Source organism: Fomitiporia mediterranea, assembly GCF_000271605.1.
Source record: "Fomitiporia mediterranea MF3/22 unplaced genomic scaffold FOMMEscaffold_3, whole genome shotgun sequence".
In the NCBI taxonomy this organism is placed as follows: Eukaryota; Fungi; Basidiomycota; class Agaricomycetes; order Hymenochaetales; family Hymenochaetaceae; genus Fomitiporia; species Fomitiporia mediterranea.
In genome coordinates this window covers 1,611,718-1,630,234 of record NW_006760388.1, presented here as the reverse complement: position 1 = coordinate 1,630,234, position 18,517 = coordinate 1,611,718, and the positions used below count along the sequence as shown (strand labels likewise).

General features: G+C 48.8%; 7 protein-coding genes and 1 non-coding gene across 8 annotated transcripts; 5 read left to right on the top strand and 3 right to left on the bottom strand.

Moving 5' to 3' along the window:
* Positions 1–394: 394 nt before the first annotated feature.
* FOMMEDRAFT_139020 (uncharacterized protein) lies at positions 395–3,984 on the bottom strand. Its single transcript, XM_007263723.1, has 2 exons — positions 3,720–3,984; positions 395–3,641 (listed from the first exon to the last, which is right to left on the bottom strand). The coding sequence occupies exon 2, from the start codon at positions 3,630–3,632 to the stop codon at positions 1,266–1,268; it is 2,367 nt and encodes a 788-aa protein (XP_007263785.1). The 5' UTR covers positions 3,633–3,641; positions 3,720–3,984; the 3' UTR covers positions 395–1,265.
* A 3,543-nt stretch (positions 3,985–7,527) lies between these two features.
* Positions 7,528–8,106, top strand: FOMMEDRAFT_152967 (uncharacterized protein; the record flags this gene model as incomplete). The annotated part of the gene is made up of 3 exons (XM_007263722.1): positions 7,528–7,659; positions 7,716–7,873; positions 7,902–8,106. The coding sequence occupies 3 exons, from the start codon at positions 7,528–7,530 to the stop codon at positions 8,104–8,106; spliced, it is 495 nt and encodes a 164-aa protein (XP_007263784.1).
* A 560-nt stretch (positions 8,107–8,666) lies between these two features.
* On the bottom strand, positions 8,667–8,953 carry FOMMEDRAFT_152966 (uncharacterized protein; the record flags this gene model as incomplete). The annotated part of the gene is made up of 2 exons (XM_007263721.1): positions 8,667–8,679; positions 8,736–8,953. 2 exons carry the CDS (start codon positions 8,951–8,953, stop codon positions 8,667–8,669), a joined length of 231 nt encoding a protein of 76 aa, XP_007263783.1.
* A 1,363-nt stretch (positions 8,954–10,316) lies between these two features.
* On the top strand, positions 10,317–10,830 carry FOMMEDRAFT_152965 (uncharacterized protein; the record flags this gene model as incomplete). Its single annotated transcript, XM_007263720.1, has 5 exons — positions 10,317–10,372; positions 10,432–10,460; positions 10,527–10,556; positions 10,616–10,679; positions 10,740–10,830. The coding sequence occupies 5 exons, from the start codon at positions 10,317–10,319 to the stop codon at positions 10,828–10,830; spliced, it is 270 nt and encodes an 89-aa protein (XP_007263782.1).
* A 376-nt stretch (positions 10,831–11,206) lies between these two features.
* Positions 11,207–11,783, top strand: FOMMEDRAFT_152964 (uncharacterized protein; the record flags this gene model as incomplete). Its single annotated transcript, XM_007263719.1, has 4 exons — positions 11,207–11,360; positions 11,423–11,440; positions 11,498–11,558; positions 11,618–11,783. 4 exons carry the CDS (start codon positions 11,207–11,209, stop codon positions 11,781–11,783), a joined length of 399 nt encoding a protein of 132 aa, XP_007263781.1.
* Positions 11,784–12,984: 1,201 nt separating this feature from the next.
* FOMMEDRAFT_t14 lies at positions 12,985–13,056 on the bottom strand. The gene has a single exon. It is a non-coding gene; the product is annotated as a tRNA-His (tRNA).
* Positions 13,057–13,221: 165 nt separating this feature from the next.
* Positions 13,222–16,098, top strand: FOMMEDRAFT_103772 (high nitrogen upregulated cytochrome P450 monooxygenase 2). The gene is made up of 11 exons (XM_007263718.1): positions 13,222–13,236; positions 13,293–13,785; positions 13,838–14,177; positions 14,230–14,304; positions 14,363–14,591; positions 14,655–14,678; positions 14,732–14,806; positions 14,860–15,019; positions 15,086–15,333; positions 15,392–15,481; positions 15,550–16,098. Exons 2-11 carry the CDS (start codon positions 13,690–13,692, stop codon positions 15,923–15,925), a joined length of 1,713 nt encoding a protein of 570 aa, XP_007263780.1. The 5' UTR covers positions 13,222–13,236; positions 13,293–13,689; the 3' UTR covers positions 15,926–16,098.
* A 606-nt stretch (positions 16,099–16,704) lies between these two features.
* On the top strand, positions 16,705–18,446 carry FOMMEDRAFT_103768 (mannitol-1-phosphate dehydrogenase MPDH1). Its single transcript, XM_007263717.1, has 8 exons — positions 16,705–17,137; positions 17,197–17,330; positions 17,388–17,481; positions 17,541–17,842; positions 17,899–17,927; positions 17,996–18,088; positions 18,167–18,300; positions 18,363–18,446. The coding sequence occupies exons 1-7, from the start codon at positions 16,777–16,779 to the stop codon at positions 18,228–18,230; spliced, it is 1,077 nt and encodes a 358-aa protein (XP_007263779.1). The 5' UTR covers positions 16,705–16,776; the 3' UTR covers positions 18,231–18,300; positions 18,363–18,446.
* Positions 18,447–18,517: the final 71 nt, after the last annotated feature.

Genomic DNA, 18,517 nt, shown 5'->3' with positions numbered 1-18,517 from the left:
GAATCCCCATAATTGACTGCGGCGGATCAAAAAATTCTTATAAGCGCTCAAAGGTGCATAGCATATATGCAATCCGCCGGTAACATCCTCGCCGCCTTTACATTCCGAGGACACAAAAATTCATGTTAAAACTGCCTTGAATACGACAACCGTCGTGTCAGGTTTGCATGTACAGTTCATACTTCGGAGTATGACAGGGAAGCCCGCAATAAAATGAAACAGACAAGGAATTGAGTCGGAGGTGTTGTTTTTAGTCCGAGTAAAAATATGGCACGGTAATGCATAGCATAAAGCGGTATATCATAATAATGCAAATTATACGCACGAAAAATTTAAAAACTCAACAAGCGCTCTTTGTTAAAAGCACGATATTAATGCAGAAAAGAAGCATCGGAGGGGGTGTATGTGCAACGGAAACATGCGATGAATGAGGGCAATGCATAATGTGTAGTGAATGATTTGGTAGTCTGTTGACGAAGGCAGTGAAGTAAGAACAGTTGAGGTTGAGAATGAAACTGATGAATGCGTGGATGCAACGTGAAGTGTAAAGGAAAACATGGATCAAATGATATGAACGCCGAACGCAAGAAAAACAGGAGTGGAGTCGAGGCCGGACCTGCGGCACGTTGCTCTGTGCAGCATAGAATGTGCTGATCCCGCCATCGCCACTGCCCTCCCTAAAGAAAGAAAAAGAAAAGAAAAGGCACAACGCAGGTAAAACAAGGGAAATACAATAAAATGCATATGCGTGGCCATGTTGAATGAATGCCAAGTGAGGTACAATACACAATGGGGAAAACAAAGAAACCAATTGAAACCAATATTAATGCAAATCGAAAATGGACCCAAAGGAAAGAGAAAGTAAGGTCTCAAATAACCCGACATGTGCTCAGCTCAACGCACATCCGCGATGAGTGTAAAGACCTGCAGAGTCTACACGGGCAAAAGGCCGCACGTGGAGGGGTGAACTCGTACAGCAGATCGTACACCTCGCAGATGGCTTATGAGAATTTAAATGAAAGCACAGCAAGACGAGCCAAGACGACTGCGTATCAACGCAATGGGGAGGATACATCGGAGATGAGAAACACACCAGAGCCTGCAAGAAACACGGAGTAAGTGCGAATCACAAAGGCCAATACACCAGCAAAAGCCACAGGAAGGGAAATGGAAAGCCAGAGGGGCAGTGAAAGCAGTAGGACATAGACCGACGACCAGCGCACTAAGAGCATCAATGCCAACCTAGCAGATGATAAACGAGAGTCCTATGCCTCCGTGCTGATCCCCAAATCACGCCTCAACGTGCTTGCAAAATCCTCCAACTGTGCCGCATACATCCCGCCGGGTGTATGACCATGGCTCCCTCTCCTTGCTCGTCCCGTTCCTGGCAATGGAACGGAGGAAAGCATAGGGGACGGTGGTGCGCGCGCCTTTCCTTTCCCCTTATCGCGTCTCGGTGGTACCAGAATATCATCTTCGTCCCTATCTTCTTCACCATCTTTGGTATTGTGTCTGAACTTCTCGGAGTGAGTCGATGAGGATTTGAGTAAAGAAATAGCTCCTGGAGCGATGGACGAGAATGCTTCGGGTGGCGGCGCGTCATCGTCAACAAGTGCGCTCCGTGTGCTACTTTGCCGAGAACCCAGACCCTCACTCGCTTGCACACGCTTCATCTGGTCCCCGACATTAAATAGAGGAGGTTGAGTGCGCATATTCGGCTCATCCGGCTCACGGTCATCTACAACCATTGTCTTTGATCGACGCTCCCTGTCGCGCATGCTCGTGTACTCCTTTCCATACATGTATTCGCGGTCCCGTCCCCCTTCACGTGCAGCTGAGCCATTCAACAAAGGCGGCACACTCGGCGCCCTTTGCGTCACACTCGCAGTTCGTTGTCGCGCATATGCACTCGCAGAACTTACACCAGGAGTCACAGCGCGCCTCAATCCAATTCCAGACTGAAGATCCCCACTACTTGGCGCCCTCCCATGAATTGCTTGGAGATTTCCAGAGCTTGGCGTGCGTCCGTGCATCTGCACAGTCGTATAGACGGACGAGTGCAAGTTACTATTGCTTGCAATTCGTGGATACACGTGACCGTGAGCAGAACCATTTGTAGCTGTCGGCGATGGTGTCGGCGCATCTCTTCTCATAGGATGACCTGGAGTAGACCAGTCGCGCCAGCTTCCATTCGCGCCTATACTAGCCGTTCTTTCCTTCCCTGCGCTCCCGTTCGCATCAACGAAACCGGCTCCAGAACTACGACCGGGAATAGCAATCGGGTTGCTCGGCGGCCTTCCCCCTAAGCCATTCGGGGCTGCCGCTGGTGTAGGCCCAGCGGATGGAATCCAGCGTGTATAGGCTGGACTTGAAGGACGTGCGCTACCAGGACGCACACCAGGAGCAGTGACAGCGGGAGAAAACGGACGGTTAGCAGATGATACGGAGGGATGTGCACTCAACGGCCGTACACTTAGGTGACTAGGGTAACCTGCAGACGTGTGAGGCGTACGCGGCAATGAAGGCGGTTGCATCTGTGAAGCCGAAAGAGGAGTAGCCGAAGGCGGGTTCGAATCCCCTGATGAATCAGTCGAGGGAGGAGTCCCAGGTGCGAAATGCACTTTCCGGCTCGCAGATGACGATAACTGCGTTGTAGAAGGCGTTGTAGTGCGTTTAATTGCATCCCAAATGACTTGCTGCTCTTGACGCACCGCTTCCTTCCATTTCTCATTGTCTGGTGATCGCTCAGCCTCTATCGGCTTTCCGCCATGTCCATCAGGTCGCCATGTCCACTCGTCGGCTTCATCCTCATCAAGAACGCCATGGTCACGGGACCTCTCTCTCCGGGAGCGCGACGGTGCAAGAACGGGTGCAGAAGAATTAGAAGACGGGAGTGGAGGCGGCACACCACGACGACGAGCTTCTTCACGAATGCCCGTACGCACTTCCTCTTCATACTGGCTCTTAAAACGCGCGACCAACTGCTCAAACTGAGCACGCAAGCGTATCTCTTCTGACAAGTGGCCTTCTCCATTCGAGGCCAGAGAGCCAGTTGATCCCGATGACCCAGATGAGATTGAATCGCGACGGTGCGACGAAGGGGACCGTGCAGCGCGCAAACGTTCGCGGAACTCCTGCTCGGCGGTACGCATGCGATGCTTGTATCGCGAAGCAGCGGCTCGCTGGATCGACGTACGCCAGGCGTCGGGTCCGGCATCGGCCCCTTCGCCGGGAGGGGCCGGACTACTTCGGTGCCGGGAATCCGGGGGTAGAGGTGGGAGCGGTCCTTCAGCCGGGGACGGAAGAGCCGCAGCCGCTGCAGAGGCGCTGGATGTCGAACGATGCCTCGACGAGCGCGACTGGTTCGCCGTCGCGAGCGTCGCAGGGCGCGGGACCCACTTGGCCTGCTGTGGTGCGGCACTGGCGGGGCGGACGGGATTCGCCGAGCTCTGGGTCGAGGTAGAGTTTGAACGCGAATAGCGACCGCCAAACGCTGAAGATATGCTCGACGATAGGGCCGAGGAAAAGCTACTAAAGCGGTTCGACGACGACGTGGCCGCTGCAGCAGGATCAGCAGAAAGCGGGCGATCTGGCACGCCCCAGAAACGCTTCGGGTTGATAGCAGCGGACATTTGGCTGTGCTGGGGGGAGGAATGACGATGAGGAGCGTCAGGAGGGGAGCAAGGCGGGATGGGAAAGTGACAGACGAAGGGACTTACATATATACTACGAGGGGGAGGAGAAAGGACTGATCAAGTACATGCGGGGTGTGCCCAAACGCTAGACTACTTCAAGCCCCTCCAAATTCTCTCCTCGCTTCTGAATTGACTGCTTGACGTCCCGGTCACCCTCTTGTGTACCCAACGACAGTGCTACCGTATCCGTTGTCGCGGTCGGTGTCAGCCGTCTGTCGTCAGATGCGTAACGAGCGAGGAGGAGTGCACTGAGAGCAGCGCTTCTGCTGCTACTGGAGACGCCAGGCGCGCACAGGGACACTGTAGACAGTGTAAAGCGAGGTGCTGTCGGTTAAGTACCAACACGTGTTTTGCCCCACACGTGATCCTGCGACTGTACCCCACACACGTTTTCTCCCGATCTGTCCACCTGCCTCTTATGGGCTCTTCTGGTCATGGGGATTCGTCCAAATGCTCCCCTCGATGTTATCCACAGCTCGAAACACGTTTTCTTCCCTTTCAATTCCACACGCTCTCTTCTATACTTGCTCTCCACTTTGATTTTGTCCCATTGCTCCCAGCCCACTCTTGTATCCACCCTCGCATGCGTCACATCACCACCGTCATACTCGTCACCCGTAGCATGTCTGCAAGTCTCTTCTGATCCTAAATTCAAGTCTGGGCTCCTCCTGCCACGCCTGCGCTCCACCATCCAGCTGAGTGCCTCGAGGCCGATCTGCATCTCCCCACTCCTTCAGTTCCCGACCGACGTGCGATTCAATTCGCCCTATCTGTGTTTCGCTTCGCTTCTTGATTTAGGTTCACTCCCTATTTGGCATTGAGACCTGTCAACTGACGAACTCTATTCGTTTCGCCCACCGAATGCACTGTACTTTCCACCATATTGCGGTCGATTGCGCCCGCAGCTCATGGGAGATAAGTCAGCTTGATACTTTGTCTAATCACACCATTATTGACAGTAATTTATCTCGTACAAATCTGAATACTATACAACCTTTGTGTACATCACATCATCCCGAGCTAGGTGAAATTTCTTCACATCTCTTATGATGCAACCTTCGCGTTATGACCTCTGATGCATCGACGTCTCAGTCTCGTCTAGTCGTGCTTCAGATAAGCTACATCCAGGCTTGTTGGTCTACCTCACTTGCCCAACTTACGGCCTTTGATACTTTCTGCACGCTGTGAATGTTCCGCCACTCCGTTACGGTCTGCTGTCTATCTTTTTTTTGTAGTAGATTCGCGCCAGTGCCATGGATCTATTTCTGTCTTCTCTTCTATGTCTTCTCTTCTCGCTCGCTGCCGGCCTTCCGTTCTTCCGTCCGTCCTCTATCCGTCCGAAATAGGCCCGTACAGCCGTTTCAATTCACCGGTCGTATGCATGCCAACCATGAAATGAAATGAACACACCTGGTTTCATATACACGTACGCTACATCATCACGCATCACTCATCATGCTCGTTGCTTTGTACCGATCCGCACGGAATCACAGTTGCAGACCTACCCCGCGAGATGAGGCTGATTCAAAGATTCAACATAGCAGTGCTGGTTCCGACCTTCGCTTCTTCACGCCTCGCTGTATAGCATCATCACTACAGCGGCATCACACTTCATTGCTCACCAAGATAGGTACCAGATTTTGAAACGTGGCAATGACGCAGTTATGACTGCAATCAATTCAACATAAGTAAGATTCATGCGAACTCTCTACTACCTACAATACGAATCAGGCAAGTCTATGGCATCATTAAGGCCGTCGTCTCCTCCCGCGGGATCTCTCGACTAGCCGCCCAGCTGCCCCCTCGTGTCGGGCACGTCTGTCTGCCGTAACTTACGATAGTCGGTCCTGTGTGTTGTAATATCTATATCAGTGATGGTGAATTCAATCTCTTATCCCATGCCATTCATACTAATGAAGCCCAGAAATAGGTACAATTCATCGCATCATTTCCTGTGATGAGTACCTGAAATTTAAATCCGTGAATGATCTAGTGTAAACTCGAACATGGCCTACCGATTCTCTATCAGCATTTGGAACGATTACACCAATATGTTTCCTTTCCACCATCGCGTGCGAGGCAGAGGTTCACCGTACATTATGAGCACTGACTAACCAGCATAACTGTGATTTTTTGGCAACAAGCGGGACTACTAACTTATGCCCTCGCCCTCACTTTGTTTCTAACTTCGGAAAACACCGTCTAATATCCTGATGAGTATTTCTCACTAATGGACGTTGCCATACCGGAGAAATCGCTTCGTAAGAAGCAATTTACTCAGTTTTTTTAGAAAATTAACGGAATTGATCGTGTAGGTCCGTCCGGATAAAACCTCGTTTAACTCACGCAATATGTTCTAGCAGATGCAATTTTATTCCAAGCAATGGTTTTCTCTGGTCCACTACATCTTCGACTTACGCATCTGCTTGACAAGCAGCACTCCGACGAAAGTGTTCAACATCGACCCTGTCAGTTTGAATTAGACCGAACCTGGGAGTCCCATCACATGCGGACTACACGAGTCAATAAAACCACCTAATGTAACGTTGACCTATGAACTTTAATCGACCGGGAGCCAGCTTACCGAGCTTTGAGGCGAGAACTAATCAACTGTTAACGATCATCGCTCAACCGTTTCAGACATGCTGATGTTGTTCTTCGCCATGTACTGGGTGGCCTGCATCTGAAAATCTAGATGCATGCGTTATGTTTTCAAGCCTGACGGAATAATCGGACAATGCCCTTTTCAAATTGCAACACTTCCCCACACCTACTTGCGTCGGACGTTTCGCAAAACGACATGGTCGACTCATGAACACAAGGCAGACTGGCGTATGCCATTAACACTCTCAATCTCCATTTGCGTGCTGCATACACCCTCGTGTGCCAAACCCCGTTGTTATCGGCTCATTTTCGAGTCTCCATATGTTTTCTAGATGACTGGATCGTTTACCAAGTGGCGTTGTTAACCCCAATCAGTCACGATCTCCCTGTATCAGCCCAACTCAGCAGCGGGACCGAGCTCCTACACTGTCTCGTGCATACCATGCAACAGCTTGTACGTATCTAGCCTCTACCATATGAATTATCTTTACTGAATCTCGGCAGAGTTTGGAAAAAAGAGATGTGCTCTAAAATCCGAGTAAGTGGAGCGCGGAAGTGATCTCCCGCATTCCGTCTTCCTATATCCGAGATTAACACATGTATCGTATGGAATCACCAATCTATCCACATGTTTACTGCAGATGCAGGTTCACATCTAGCGAGGACATTGCATCCGGAAGGCACTTGGAAATAATGGACTTATCAGCGACTCATCTGTCTAAGGGTGAGTCCGAATCTGAATGGACCCCGAATGGTAACACTGTTTCTGACTAGATGTCCACTGTGCTGATGACCGATTCGACGAAGCGGAAGTTGCCATTATTGCACCAGATCATGCCCTTGAGACAATTTTTCAGGCGTGGAGGAAGGAGCAGCATGTTTCTTACAAATTTAAAAGGACATTGTCTCTTGAAAAATTGAGCAAGACTTGCTTTGGAATATTAATTACGTTGTGAGTACTTCTCACTTTATTTTATTGCAGATTGACAACTGTTACGGCAGACCGTGCTTTTGATCGGAAAAGCAGAATGCGATGCTTACGAAAGTTAAGTCAAGAATTATGAACATGATTATTATTGGCTCTTATAAAGGTACATAGATTATTTCCATCCTATACAACGGTACTGATTTTATCAGGAAGACGCGAAGAACCCGGCTTAAATTATTATGACTCTCAGTTCAGTTTCGAATAGCCCTGGATAACTTTGCTAGAGATCACTTCTAAAATATGGAGACCCTCACGGTTTGTGCTCCACAATCTTGCATGCTGTTTACGCATTACACTTATACATGGCTTACGAAGGAACATGCCGCATCTACGAGCTATCTCGTCGTGCCTCAAGGCAAGAATCCGTTATCCGTTGGTAATCGCCGCCCAAAGACTCCGCACCTACTCTTTTTGGCGCCTTTTGCCAGACTTTGCACTCGCTTCTCAGGAGGAAGAATGCTGATGACCTTCGTGTTCATTCCTACTTGTCAGCATCTGCAACCCGAGTGCGATTCCGACTGGCCTTGAGGATTGCTCGTGCAAGGCCAGCGATCGCTTCGTTCTGGGTACCTGCGGTTCGGGTAAAGTAGCTTCGTTCCTGACCAAAACCAAAGAACTGATCACTGGAGCTCACACACGCATCCCATACTCCCTTCCTTTGACGTCCCCGATGGTCCTTACTCGGCCACAGTTCATGAGAAGCATATACATGCGTCACGATCTTCCCTCACACAAGAAACCGAGTCGTCCCATTTCACTTACTTCACTTCACTTCCTCTTTCGCGGACGGCACAGCAGACGAGCAACTCGCTGTTTTAGCAATAGAGTGGGTTAAGCTTTACGTGAGGTATCGAGGACTGGACATGTGTGCTATAGAGAAGCTGCGAATCTATGCAATCGTTCATCTCCGTTCCTGCCTTCTCGACCTCACTACTGGTCTTCTTGTGGTCTTGCGGTCATGAGGCATGATGCTAGAACTGTTGACAAGCCTGCGTGTGACTTAATCACTGTTGTACTTGCACTGGATGTGTAAGATGCAGAAGCTCTGGTCTGCGTTAAATCTCCTGAAATTTCATAGCATAGCCGCAGCCCATAGGAGGACTTTCTGCAAGGCACATTCTACTTCAACGACTCGGTGAACTTTGTAAATCTTACTCGGATATATTATTCTGCGATCCAGGCTCTTACTGTTTTCGATCACAGAGCAAAAGATAACACTCAAGTGAAGGGGATTTCAGCTACTAGATTCAGTCTGATACCGCTTTAAACTTTCATAGTAGGTAATTAATCTGAAACCATGGCTTGGCTTCACACTAGGCACCGAGTATTCTCCGTTGTTATTCTCTAGCATGCTTGCATTTACAAGTACAGTACATAGGTTATAGCCAGTACCTGCGTGTACGTGTTATCAGCGACGGTCGCGTCTGTTTGTGTGTTCAGGCAGATACGTATACAAATATGCGTTACTACCCGCGGAAATCGCTGCTGTTACGGATTCGAAGATAGACCTGGCATTGACAAAAGACGTGGTCCGCCATGACACCCTAGGCTGATCGGACTGGCCAGGTGCTGAGGTCGCGAGAGCAGCAGACGAAGCTACAGTGCACGATGTACTTGTAGGTGAGGATGTATGCACGGGATGAGTACCAGGTTTGGAGGCAGTCATTATAAATACTCTCTTAGCTGAATTATTGGGTCTGTGTGACTCTGTGAGCAACTAGTCATGTGTGTGTTATGCAAGGAACAGCGTTCAACTACGCACCAGAGAAAAGGGTGGCTGTTCTGAAATGAAGCAGAGGGCTAGTTCGACTGTTGGGATAGGAAAAGTCGCATCTTTCCGCATAAATAATTCGTAGGGAATTCGTGGCTAGGACGTAAATCCTGATGTTCCAATGCAAAGGTGGCTCAAGCGGCTGTCACTCGATTGAAGCTCAGAAACTAAGCCGTGCGCTTCGTTTTTATAATTGTTCAAAGTTATAAATAATTTAATCGTAAACAGAGGCAAGTGTTGTATATGTCAACAATGTACGAGGAAGACGAGATACAGTCTGCGACTATGCTTTGATTCGAGACAGCTAGCAAAGCGAAAGTCTTGGCACGATGTGGATGAGAAGAGATGATCGGCTTTGCTATTTCCAAGCTGTCTAATTGCTGTGTTCACCGTCGGCTTAAACATAGTTGCGTACTTTTCGCATCCAGGCCCTGAGTCGCACGGCCCATTTTTGGTTAGCTCCAACTGGCCACATGTAGTTACACTCGCATTTCACTAAGTCAAAAATAAAGTACTTTTCCTTAGAAAATACATGTTCCCCTCCCCCAATCCCAACTAACACCCAACTTAACACCCAAACCTAACAGCCCAAACTTACCCTAAACCTAATTAGGGTGGCTCTGCCCCCCCCCCCCCCAAGCCCCCCTCCTAACTTCTCACTCTGTTTATGATAAGGGCCACCATCTGCAAGAATTATGTAAGTGGTTGGTCAGGGTCGTCCCTAATTGGGCCGTGGGATTCAGGGCCTGGATGCGAAAAGTTAAGAGTCCTTAAACATAGTTTCGTCAGTGACTCAATGGAGTGGGAACGTTGTGGCAAAAAGACTAGCTGGTCACGTGCTAAACTTTAATATCAGTACGCTGTGCGTCGGCTTTTCATACGCAAAGTGATACTGAGGTCATGTCTGCCGTATTATTATTCCACGGTCGTTCAGGGTCACTTGTCCCCTCACTTGTCCCCACTTGTTCTTGGTCGACCTCTCTCTGAGACTCTTATATGTGCCAGACTGCGTATGAACTACTTGCTCCTTTGTTTGGCGGAATCGAATGGAGTTGAACATTAGCAAGCTATTTCTGATCATGCTCTCAGCAACCGATATCAGACCGAGTCGCAGATTTGCGCTTTCGCCCAAGGAAGGTTCATTGCAGCTCAAGTTTCATTATTGCAAAGCGAGCTCTTAAGAGGCCCTCGATGATGCTCCGACAACACCCCCCGCCTCCCGACTGCACTTTAGCTTGTGTTTACGAGACGTGCTACCATGGGCCACAAGAAACCCGGAAAGGGAGTGAAAATTCTCCTCATTCTCCTCGCCTTGTACGTGTGCTCATCACAAGCGTCCGTGCCTCGATTCGCTAAACCACTTCACCTCGCAGCTTTTTCTCGCCTTTGGCGGTCTTGATAAGTTCGTCCTCAGTTTAGTGTATGTCTTGCACGATTAGCCTGCTAACTACGAGTCGCCCGCCATTAGTGCAATATCTGTGCAAATGGCGTTGGGTCAGTGAGTAGACTGTTTCTTTAGATCTCGTTGTGTATTATACTGATGGATTTGGTTGTAAGACTTCATTATCAACCTTGCCCTGTTCTTCTTTACCACCCCATTGGGAGGCTTTATCCACGGCGCGTAAGTTTGACTGTTCTCACTGCCCAGTGTTTCTTGTTTCTCAGAGTTTCCTCTCGTTAGGATTGTTATTTGGACCGAGGAGGCCACGTTTAAGAAACATTCGCACCGCAGGACAGGACGGTCAACAGGACATTCCTCAAGACGTAGATGAGATCAGAACTGTACGGACTAGTTCGTAGACCGGACGGATAATATAATAGTTATGTTACGTGAATCGCTTGTGAAATATACATTGAGCAATACGTAAGGAAAGCTCAATTCCTGTACTACTACTGGCATCTGCTTCTCTCTTTCATTTCGTCCGCACGAATTATCAGCGCAGTTCCTTCCGGTCAGTGCCGATGACTAAGTATAGCTCGCTGACGCTGCGAACGGATGCGAGAATGTGTAGTGACATCACCCCATGCGTAGATGCTGGACCTCTGCTCCAAGCCCAATTACTTAAGAACTGTGCTCGTCTGCTGCGTACTGCACTTTTATACTTAGATTAGACAACCGGTGCCAGACCAGCCCGTTCATACACTACAATGGAGACCAGTACAACGCCCACAGGTGCCTCCTCGACAGCCAACGTGTTCCTTTACCTCCTGGCGATGTATGTCGTCCCTTCTTGCTTCTCAATCGTGCTGAGTCCTAAAGTTCGCTCCTCCAGTGTCCTTCCTCCACTCGCTGTCTTCCTTGGTAAGCCAACGACGTTCACATATTCTCAATCAAGTCCGTTCTGACTGCATTCACCGACACAGATTCTGCATGCAGCGTAGGTACGTATCTTGAAGGCGCCTGTGGGGCATTGATATTTGTATCTAATCTGGTACCAGACTTCATAATCAACATCTTATTAACCATTCTCGGCTGGATACCGGGTATTCTCCACGCATGGTATGATAATCTCCTCAATATCTCGATGTCGCGATTGATCGTGGACGGATGGTGTTCAGGTATACTATCTCCAAACGGGAGCGTCGCAACGCTGCGGTTGCAAGCACTGCTGCGCCAGCTGCACCAGTTGCACCAGTCGGCGCGACAAAGGCTGCAGCAGCTCCTGTCTCGGCCACAGGCCCAGCAACGATGACTGCACCGGGCACGGCTGCTGCTACGTATTAAATATCCGACCTGAATGGATCTAAACGATATAGGGATTGATTGTAAGGGAGGAAGGTGCATGACTCACCATGTCATCGGGACGTAACTTTGTCACAGTATTATACAGTTCTTAATTGTAAGACGTGAAGACTAATGCATGATTCACTGTATAACTACTTGTTCTTGAGTTTGACTTTACCTTGGTGAATGGTGCATACAAACCAGTAGCCACGAGTCTAGATGCGGTGGGTTTCTTCATCCGCGGTCAAAAGTCTGACGTTGCTTCCGACATAAGCGAATTGAGACGGGACAAGAAAAAGGGACATTGCGTCAGAGACCATCACAAACTGTCAGTGCTCTATAGTCATTCCCAAAGTCAATGGAACAGACTTCTAGTTGAATGTCCATCACGGTCTATAATGACCCGAGTATATTTACACAATGCCCCAGGCACAGCACCATCATTAGAGCGAGTCGTTCGCTTCCATTGACATCGCGAAAGATCAATGCCGACGCATTTCGAATGTCGGGCTAGTCAACAGGCTCCGTCGCTCACGGAACCAACTATCTCTTGTCTCCCATGAAAATTTGCTGAGTGGCAGAGTAGTCAGAAGAGCAGCGCGCTTAACAGAATATTTTGATGTCTGCAGGAGGGCAGCGAGGACTAGGCTGTACATTGTGTTACACCATGAACAGCGAATACCACGGGCAAGTTGTGCTGACCAACTATGGCTAGCCCGTCTAGCCTTCGATTCAATTTAAAGTGCTAATGGCCTTGATCATTAGAGTGTCTCTGACCGACAGCTGATGTGTTTTGTGTGGCAATTCATCAAGGACATAGTTAACAGAGTCACAACATAGTATTCGTGAAGGGTCTTCGGTGTGCTGTATTAGATCAGCTTATGCTAGTTCGGGGAATGTAAGAGGGTACGGTAGTCAACTTGCAAGTAGTACCGGCGGAGAGAACGCAAAGTGCTTGCATGAAACATAAAGCATAGTTCGTTTTGAAGTAATTGATTCCCAGGCCGTTTTCTCACCGTGTGGAGATTTCGCAATAACCAGAGTAACGCCTTGCTAGAAGTGATTTCGGTAGTCTTGCAAATCTAATCTCCATTATTTTTAACAGGACGGGATTTTGTTTCCGATTCCAAAGTCCTTAGCGTCAGCCTGCCACAGGATGGGTGGGTCTTTAAAAAAGTCCATAATATTTTTTACTGTCAAATGTCTCTGGTGTGAATCGAACACACGGCGCCACGGCCACAACGTGGCGATTTAACCACTAATCGACAGAGACCAGAGTTCAATACTGACTAAATACTATATAATTATTTGTATACCGACAGTCATTCGGCCTGTCTCGCTCGCTAATATTTCATGCGGCCGTCGAATCTTGCCATCGTTCCTTAAACCTGCGGCCGCACACTCAGACTGCTCCGCTTCGCTCTGCACACGGCTACGGAAGTAAGATATGATGGTTAGTACGCGAATATAACCGCCTGGGTAAAATATGGTCAGGCTCATGAGACTTAGGATTGCCATGCGTATCACTGAGCTCAGGCAAATGGAACTGAGGAGGTCTAACAATAGTCTCGAAAGCGAGGCTTCCCCGTTGATTTACACAAAATGGGGATTTGAAACCCCGTACTGGTGCAAGCAAACTTCTTGCCGCACTTCTGCTTGTTTGCAAGAACGAATCTTATCGTCTTTCAAGCGCCCATGGCTTACATCCCTTAACTTTCCCTATTTCCGAGCTGAAACGCCCGCTTGTCTCGCATAGGCGTAATTGTTCGTGTATAGTCGATGTCCGAATAGCCCTGCGTCCGTTGTCGGTCTCGGGCATACTCCCACAGCATGTCCGTGCTCGTGTGTACCATAAAGTTCGCCCGCAAAGGCCAGAGCTTTTACGCATCTCCCTCAAGCCTTCAGCATGTTTCTCCCTTCGGAATACTACACAAACGCAATGAATAGTCTGCCTGTGCTTGATCTTCGCGATGCGCTCCTTTTCGCCGTTGGCGGTGGTCTGGTACGTGCATGCATCGACATGCACTTACTGTCTCTTATGATTTGGTTTGTAGGTGACCCACTTAATCTACAAAAAATACGAAGTGCAACCATCAAGCTATATTCCGACGTTCCTCCTGCTCATTGCGACTCCGTTTATCTGTTCCTCCTTCCTCCCTCCACACTTCAGCTCGACAACGAATGCCTACATCGCGGGTTTCGGCACGTTCTACTCCTCCCTCCTCGCCAGTATTGCTTGCTACCGTCTATCTCCCTGGCATCCGCTTGCGAAATACCCTGGACCTATTCTAGCAAAACTTTCAAAGTTCTGGATAATCTATATCATCCTTAAGGGTGATCAGTTACGCGTAGTCACGGAACTGCACAAAAAGTACGGTCCCTATGTGCGCCTTGGTATGCTGTACTCACTTATAACGCCTTGACAAAGCTAATTGCTGTATAACAGGTCCAAATGAACTATCTTTTGCAGATGCGGACCTTCTTCCCGTACTCCTCGCTCCGGATATGCCACGAGGACCCAGTACGTTCCATTTACCGCTATCCAATTGCCTGCTTTTAAACGAAGAAACGTAATTCAGTGTGGGATGGCCGCCGCAATCCCGATGCGCCACCAAATCTTATTGCCACGCGGAGCAGCGCCGACCACGCGCGCAAACGTGTTCCGTGGACTCATGCGTTCAGCACCGCGTCTGTGCGCGAGTACCAGCCTGCTATCACGCGTCGTGCTGGACAGCTTGCGGAGGAACTCGAAAAGCGCGCTCTATCAGGCGAAACGGTGAACCTGGTAACTTGGATGACCTACTTTGCGTAAGAACTGGCTTCTATTTCTTGTTCGGGAGCATTGAGCACTAATGCGATATGATCTGCTAGATTTGACTTCATGGGTGACATGGCGTAAGTCTTTATTTATGTAGATTTCCTGGCGCCACGTTGATGATTCGTGAAAGTTTTGGTGGAGGTTTTGAGCTCATGCGCAATGGCGACGTGAATGGACTGTGGAAAATGATGGTTGATCGTATTGAGTACGCTATTTCTCTCCACAGATCTTGTTGCATATAGACTCATCTCTTCAAAGCGCCATCGGATGGCAAATGCACATTCCTTGGGCGACGCGTCTCCTTCTCAAAGTCCCATTCGCTACTGAGGCAGTTGTCAAATTCCGGAATTTCACTATCCAATGTGCAGCCCAGCGTAAAATGAAGGGCTCGCACGTTAAGGATCTGTTTTATCATCTCGTGCGTCTTCTCTCACAGATCACCCTACATTCGCAATCTCACAATCATACAAACTGATAAATTAAGATCAACGAAGGTCATGAAGAGCCGAATGCATCAAAGCTGAGTGAGGTAGTCGTGAGCGGAGAGCTTGCTATCGTCGCGGGATCAGATACCACGTCGACAACCCTCAGTGGGGTATTCTTTTACCTACTCACAAACCCTGAATATTATGCACGACTTCGTGAGGAAGTTGACGCATACTTCCCGCTTGGCGAGGGCGAGCCATTCGACGGAACACGCCTTGCGGAGATGAAATACCTAAATGCCGTCATGTACGCGCTCCTACAGTCCTAAATCTTTGAGAGCGAACTCATGAAATTATTGTTGTAGCAACGAGACGTTGCGCATTCAACCAGCAGTTCCGACCGGAATTCAGCGAGCACCGGAGAAAGGCACTGGGGGGAAGTGGATTGGCAAACAGTACGTACCACTAGTATAAAACGCATCTACAGGGGTGACTGACACTGACCTGAAAAACTTCTACACAGCTTCCTATCTGAGGGGACCGCCGTGAACATTCCTCCGTACGTTTTACACCACAACCCACAGTACTTCTCTCCCGCACCCGACTCTTTTTGGCCTGACCGCTGGCTCCGGAACACCAAATCTCAGTCAGGTGATCAAGAAAAGGTTGAGATAACACATAATATCTCTGCATTCATCCCGTTCAGCGCCGGCCATGCGAACTGCGCTGGTAAAAATCTGGCTCTTGCGGAGATGCGTGTGGTAGTCGCGCTGTTGATGCAGAAGTTTGATCTCCGCCTTGCCCCTGATTACGATCCGTCTCGCTGGGAGAAAGACATGATTGACTTATTCGTTGTGAAGCCGGGAGACCTACCCGTCATTATCACATTGAGGGCGTGATGTATTTATTTTTCTTTCCCTGTGGCAATTTCACTGGAAGGGTGGTTAGTTAGGTTACCACTTATATGACTGCAGATTGCACCTTGTAGTGTGTAAATTTTCATTCCTCGTTTTGTAAACTAATATCTCTGAATCATGTATTTGACCTTGTATCTTACTAAACAGGCAACGCTCTTAAGTACAGCACATTCAATAGCGAAATAGACTTACGCTTGCGAAAATGTCTGTCTTCAAATAAGAGAAATGCATTCCGAATGAGTTCTTATCATCGTCGTTATTGTGGGAAGCACAACACTGGACCAAGATGATTGTAATGCAGTACATCGTGATGTCAGTATGATGTTAATCACATAAATAACGTTTTGTAGACCAGTCTCGTCTTACGTGACAAGCTATACTACTTGAATTCTTGTTGCGGAATCAGGCTTGATACAGATTTACACTGCTGTCTGCCTTTCGAACAAATACCTCCAAACACCTCTCGTTTTCTCACTCATAACCAATTTCGCGGTCTCACGCCTCGCATTGAATCGCTAGATTTGAGCGATTTCACATGTCCGGAAGAAGCCACTATGCGAACAACCTGAAGACAAGGACAAGCTCTGGCGGAGTATTATTTATCGAGCCAAACATGTTCTACGACTAGCCAAATAGAAATTCGCGGAACGCTGACTTGCCGCTAGCGCTCTATCCAACGATTTGATGCACTCTTATAACAGCACAGTGTGCTTTATGCGCCCCATCATGGAAGCGCAGATATAGGGGTTGACTTCGCTCTCAGTTCATAAATCGGACAAGAGTCTGTTTGACCGAATCACATCAGTTCCCGACGACGTAGTGTACCTGAATCCATGTCGTACGCAATTCCCAGTGTCCAGCGTGCATTTGTCCTGCCACGCGTCGGTGCGCCGCCCAAGTTCGTCACCGATCACCCCGTTGTCCCTCCGAACGAGCTCCTTCCAGGCCAATGCCTCGTGAACCTGTCTCATTCAGGTGTCTGCCATTCAGATGTGGCAATCAAAGAGGGGTGGTTTGCAAGTAGGGCACAAACAAAACTAGATCTCGTGGGCGGACATGAAGGCATAGGAACGGTAGTGGCTATCGCTGAGCATACCCGCAACTCTCCAGTCAAGATTGGTGATCGTGTTGGTGTTATGTTTCTGGCAGATACATGTCAGAGTTGCGAGTACTGCCTTTCAGGTGCCGAGTGTTGTATGTTGCCAGCTCTATTCATTCTGGCATGACTTGACTGGCTGACAAACAACCTTTAGTCTGTGTGCAGATGAAGAAAGCGGGGAATACGTTTGACGGAACCTTTTCCGAATACACGGTCGCCTATGTTGACCACGTTACACCTATCCCGGATAACTTGGACAGCGCGGACGCAGCTCCGATCATGTGTGCGGTCAGTGTGCTTGCGCTTCCATTTTGTTTGCGCAGCAAAATCTTGACAGTTATTTAGGGATTTACAGTCTATAGCGCTTTGAGACAGTGCGAAGCGCATGTAGGCAATTGGGTGGTTATTTCTGGAGCTGGCGGTGGCCTGGGCCATCTTGGTCAGCACCTGTTGCAAATTTCACAGGTTGTCGAAAAGATCGCTAACGAAAGAGCATAGGTGTCCAATACGCTGTGTCTATGGGGCTGCGTGTAGTCGCCATCGATACAGGGGAGGAAAAGCGAAAGCTCGTACTAGAGCTAGGGGCGGAGAAATGGATTGATTTCAAAGAGACTCAGGACCTCGTATCCGAAGTTGTCACCACAACTGGAGGTGGTGCTCACGCAGCTGTTATAACCGCAGGTGGCAACGCGGTGTACAACCAAGCAGTAGAGTATCTGCGTCCAAGGGGACGCCTTCTCGCAGTCGGATTGCCCCGTGACGGTATGCTCTCCATACCTATCATTCTACTAGCAGCTAGGGTATGGTAAAATCCTCACTACTTGCGAAATTCAATTGACATACATTCGACAAACAGGGCCTCACGATCCGCGGTGTCTTCATCGGGTACGTAGCAAGCCTTCTCTTCGCTCACCAGACCAAGCTCATCGGCCTCTCGCGAATGTGTCGCGCAGAAACCGCCAGATAGCCAAAGAAGCTGTAGAGCTTGCGGCATTGGGGAAAGTGAAATGTCGATATTCTCTCCGAGGTCTCTCGGAGCTAGAGCAGTACGTCCCGTCTTGCTGAGATAACGGTCGAAAATGCGATTGAAATAACCGGATCGTTGTATCCGCGTAATTACGCAGAGTTTACAGTGATTTAGAAGACGGAAATATTGTCGGCAGAGTTGTTCTTGATATTAACAAGTGAAACATACGGTATCTATTTCGGCTTTTCGTGCGGTCAATCCACCTATAAAGAGCAAAACCTTGCTCAACTGGTAAGAAGTGGCTCTTTGTCTTCTGATCTATTACACTGCTTCTCAAACCTGGTGTTTCTTAGAGCCTTTGGAACCGATATTGATTCGGCTCAGCATGTTAAACGGAAATGTATAGTATGTACGTGAAGAAATCTGAATGCCTCGTGATTTAAAGTGGGATCCGCGCCTGAGTTTTTCTCAAGCAAATATTCTTCGTGCTTGTCAGCGAAATATGCGG

Bases quoted from the DNA above. Each gene is read 5' to 3' on its own strand.
- FOMMEDRAFT_139020 (XM_007263723.1), bottom strand. From the start codon at position 3,632: ATGTCCGCTGCTATCAACCCGAAGCGTTTCTGGGGCGTGCCAGATCGC.
- FOMMEDRAFT_103772 (XM_007263718.1), top strand. From the start codon at position 13,690: ATGTTTCTCCCTTCGGAATACTACACAAACGCAATGAATAGTCTGCCT. The intron at 14,178-14,229 runs GTATGCTGTACT...GCTGTATAACAG, and splicing joins CGGTCCCTATGTGCGCCTTG to GTCCAAATGAACTATCTTTT. The intron at 14,807-14,859 runs GTACGCTATTTC...ATCTCTTCAAAG, and splicing joins ATGATGGTTGATCGTATTGA to CGCCATCGGATGGCAAATGC.
- FOMMEDRAFT_103768 (XM_007263717.1), top strand. From the start codon at position 16,777: ATGTCGTACGCAATTCCCAGTGTCCAGCGTGCATTTGTCCTGCCACGC. The intron at 17,331-17,387 runs GTCAGTGTGCTT...ACAGTTATTTAG, and splicing joins CAGCTCCGATCATGTGTGCG to GGATTTACAGTCTATAGCGC. The intron at 17,482-17,540 runs GTCAGCACCTGT...GAAAGAGCATAG, and splicing joins CGGTGGCCTGGGCCATCTTG to GTGTCCAATACGCTGTGTCT.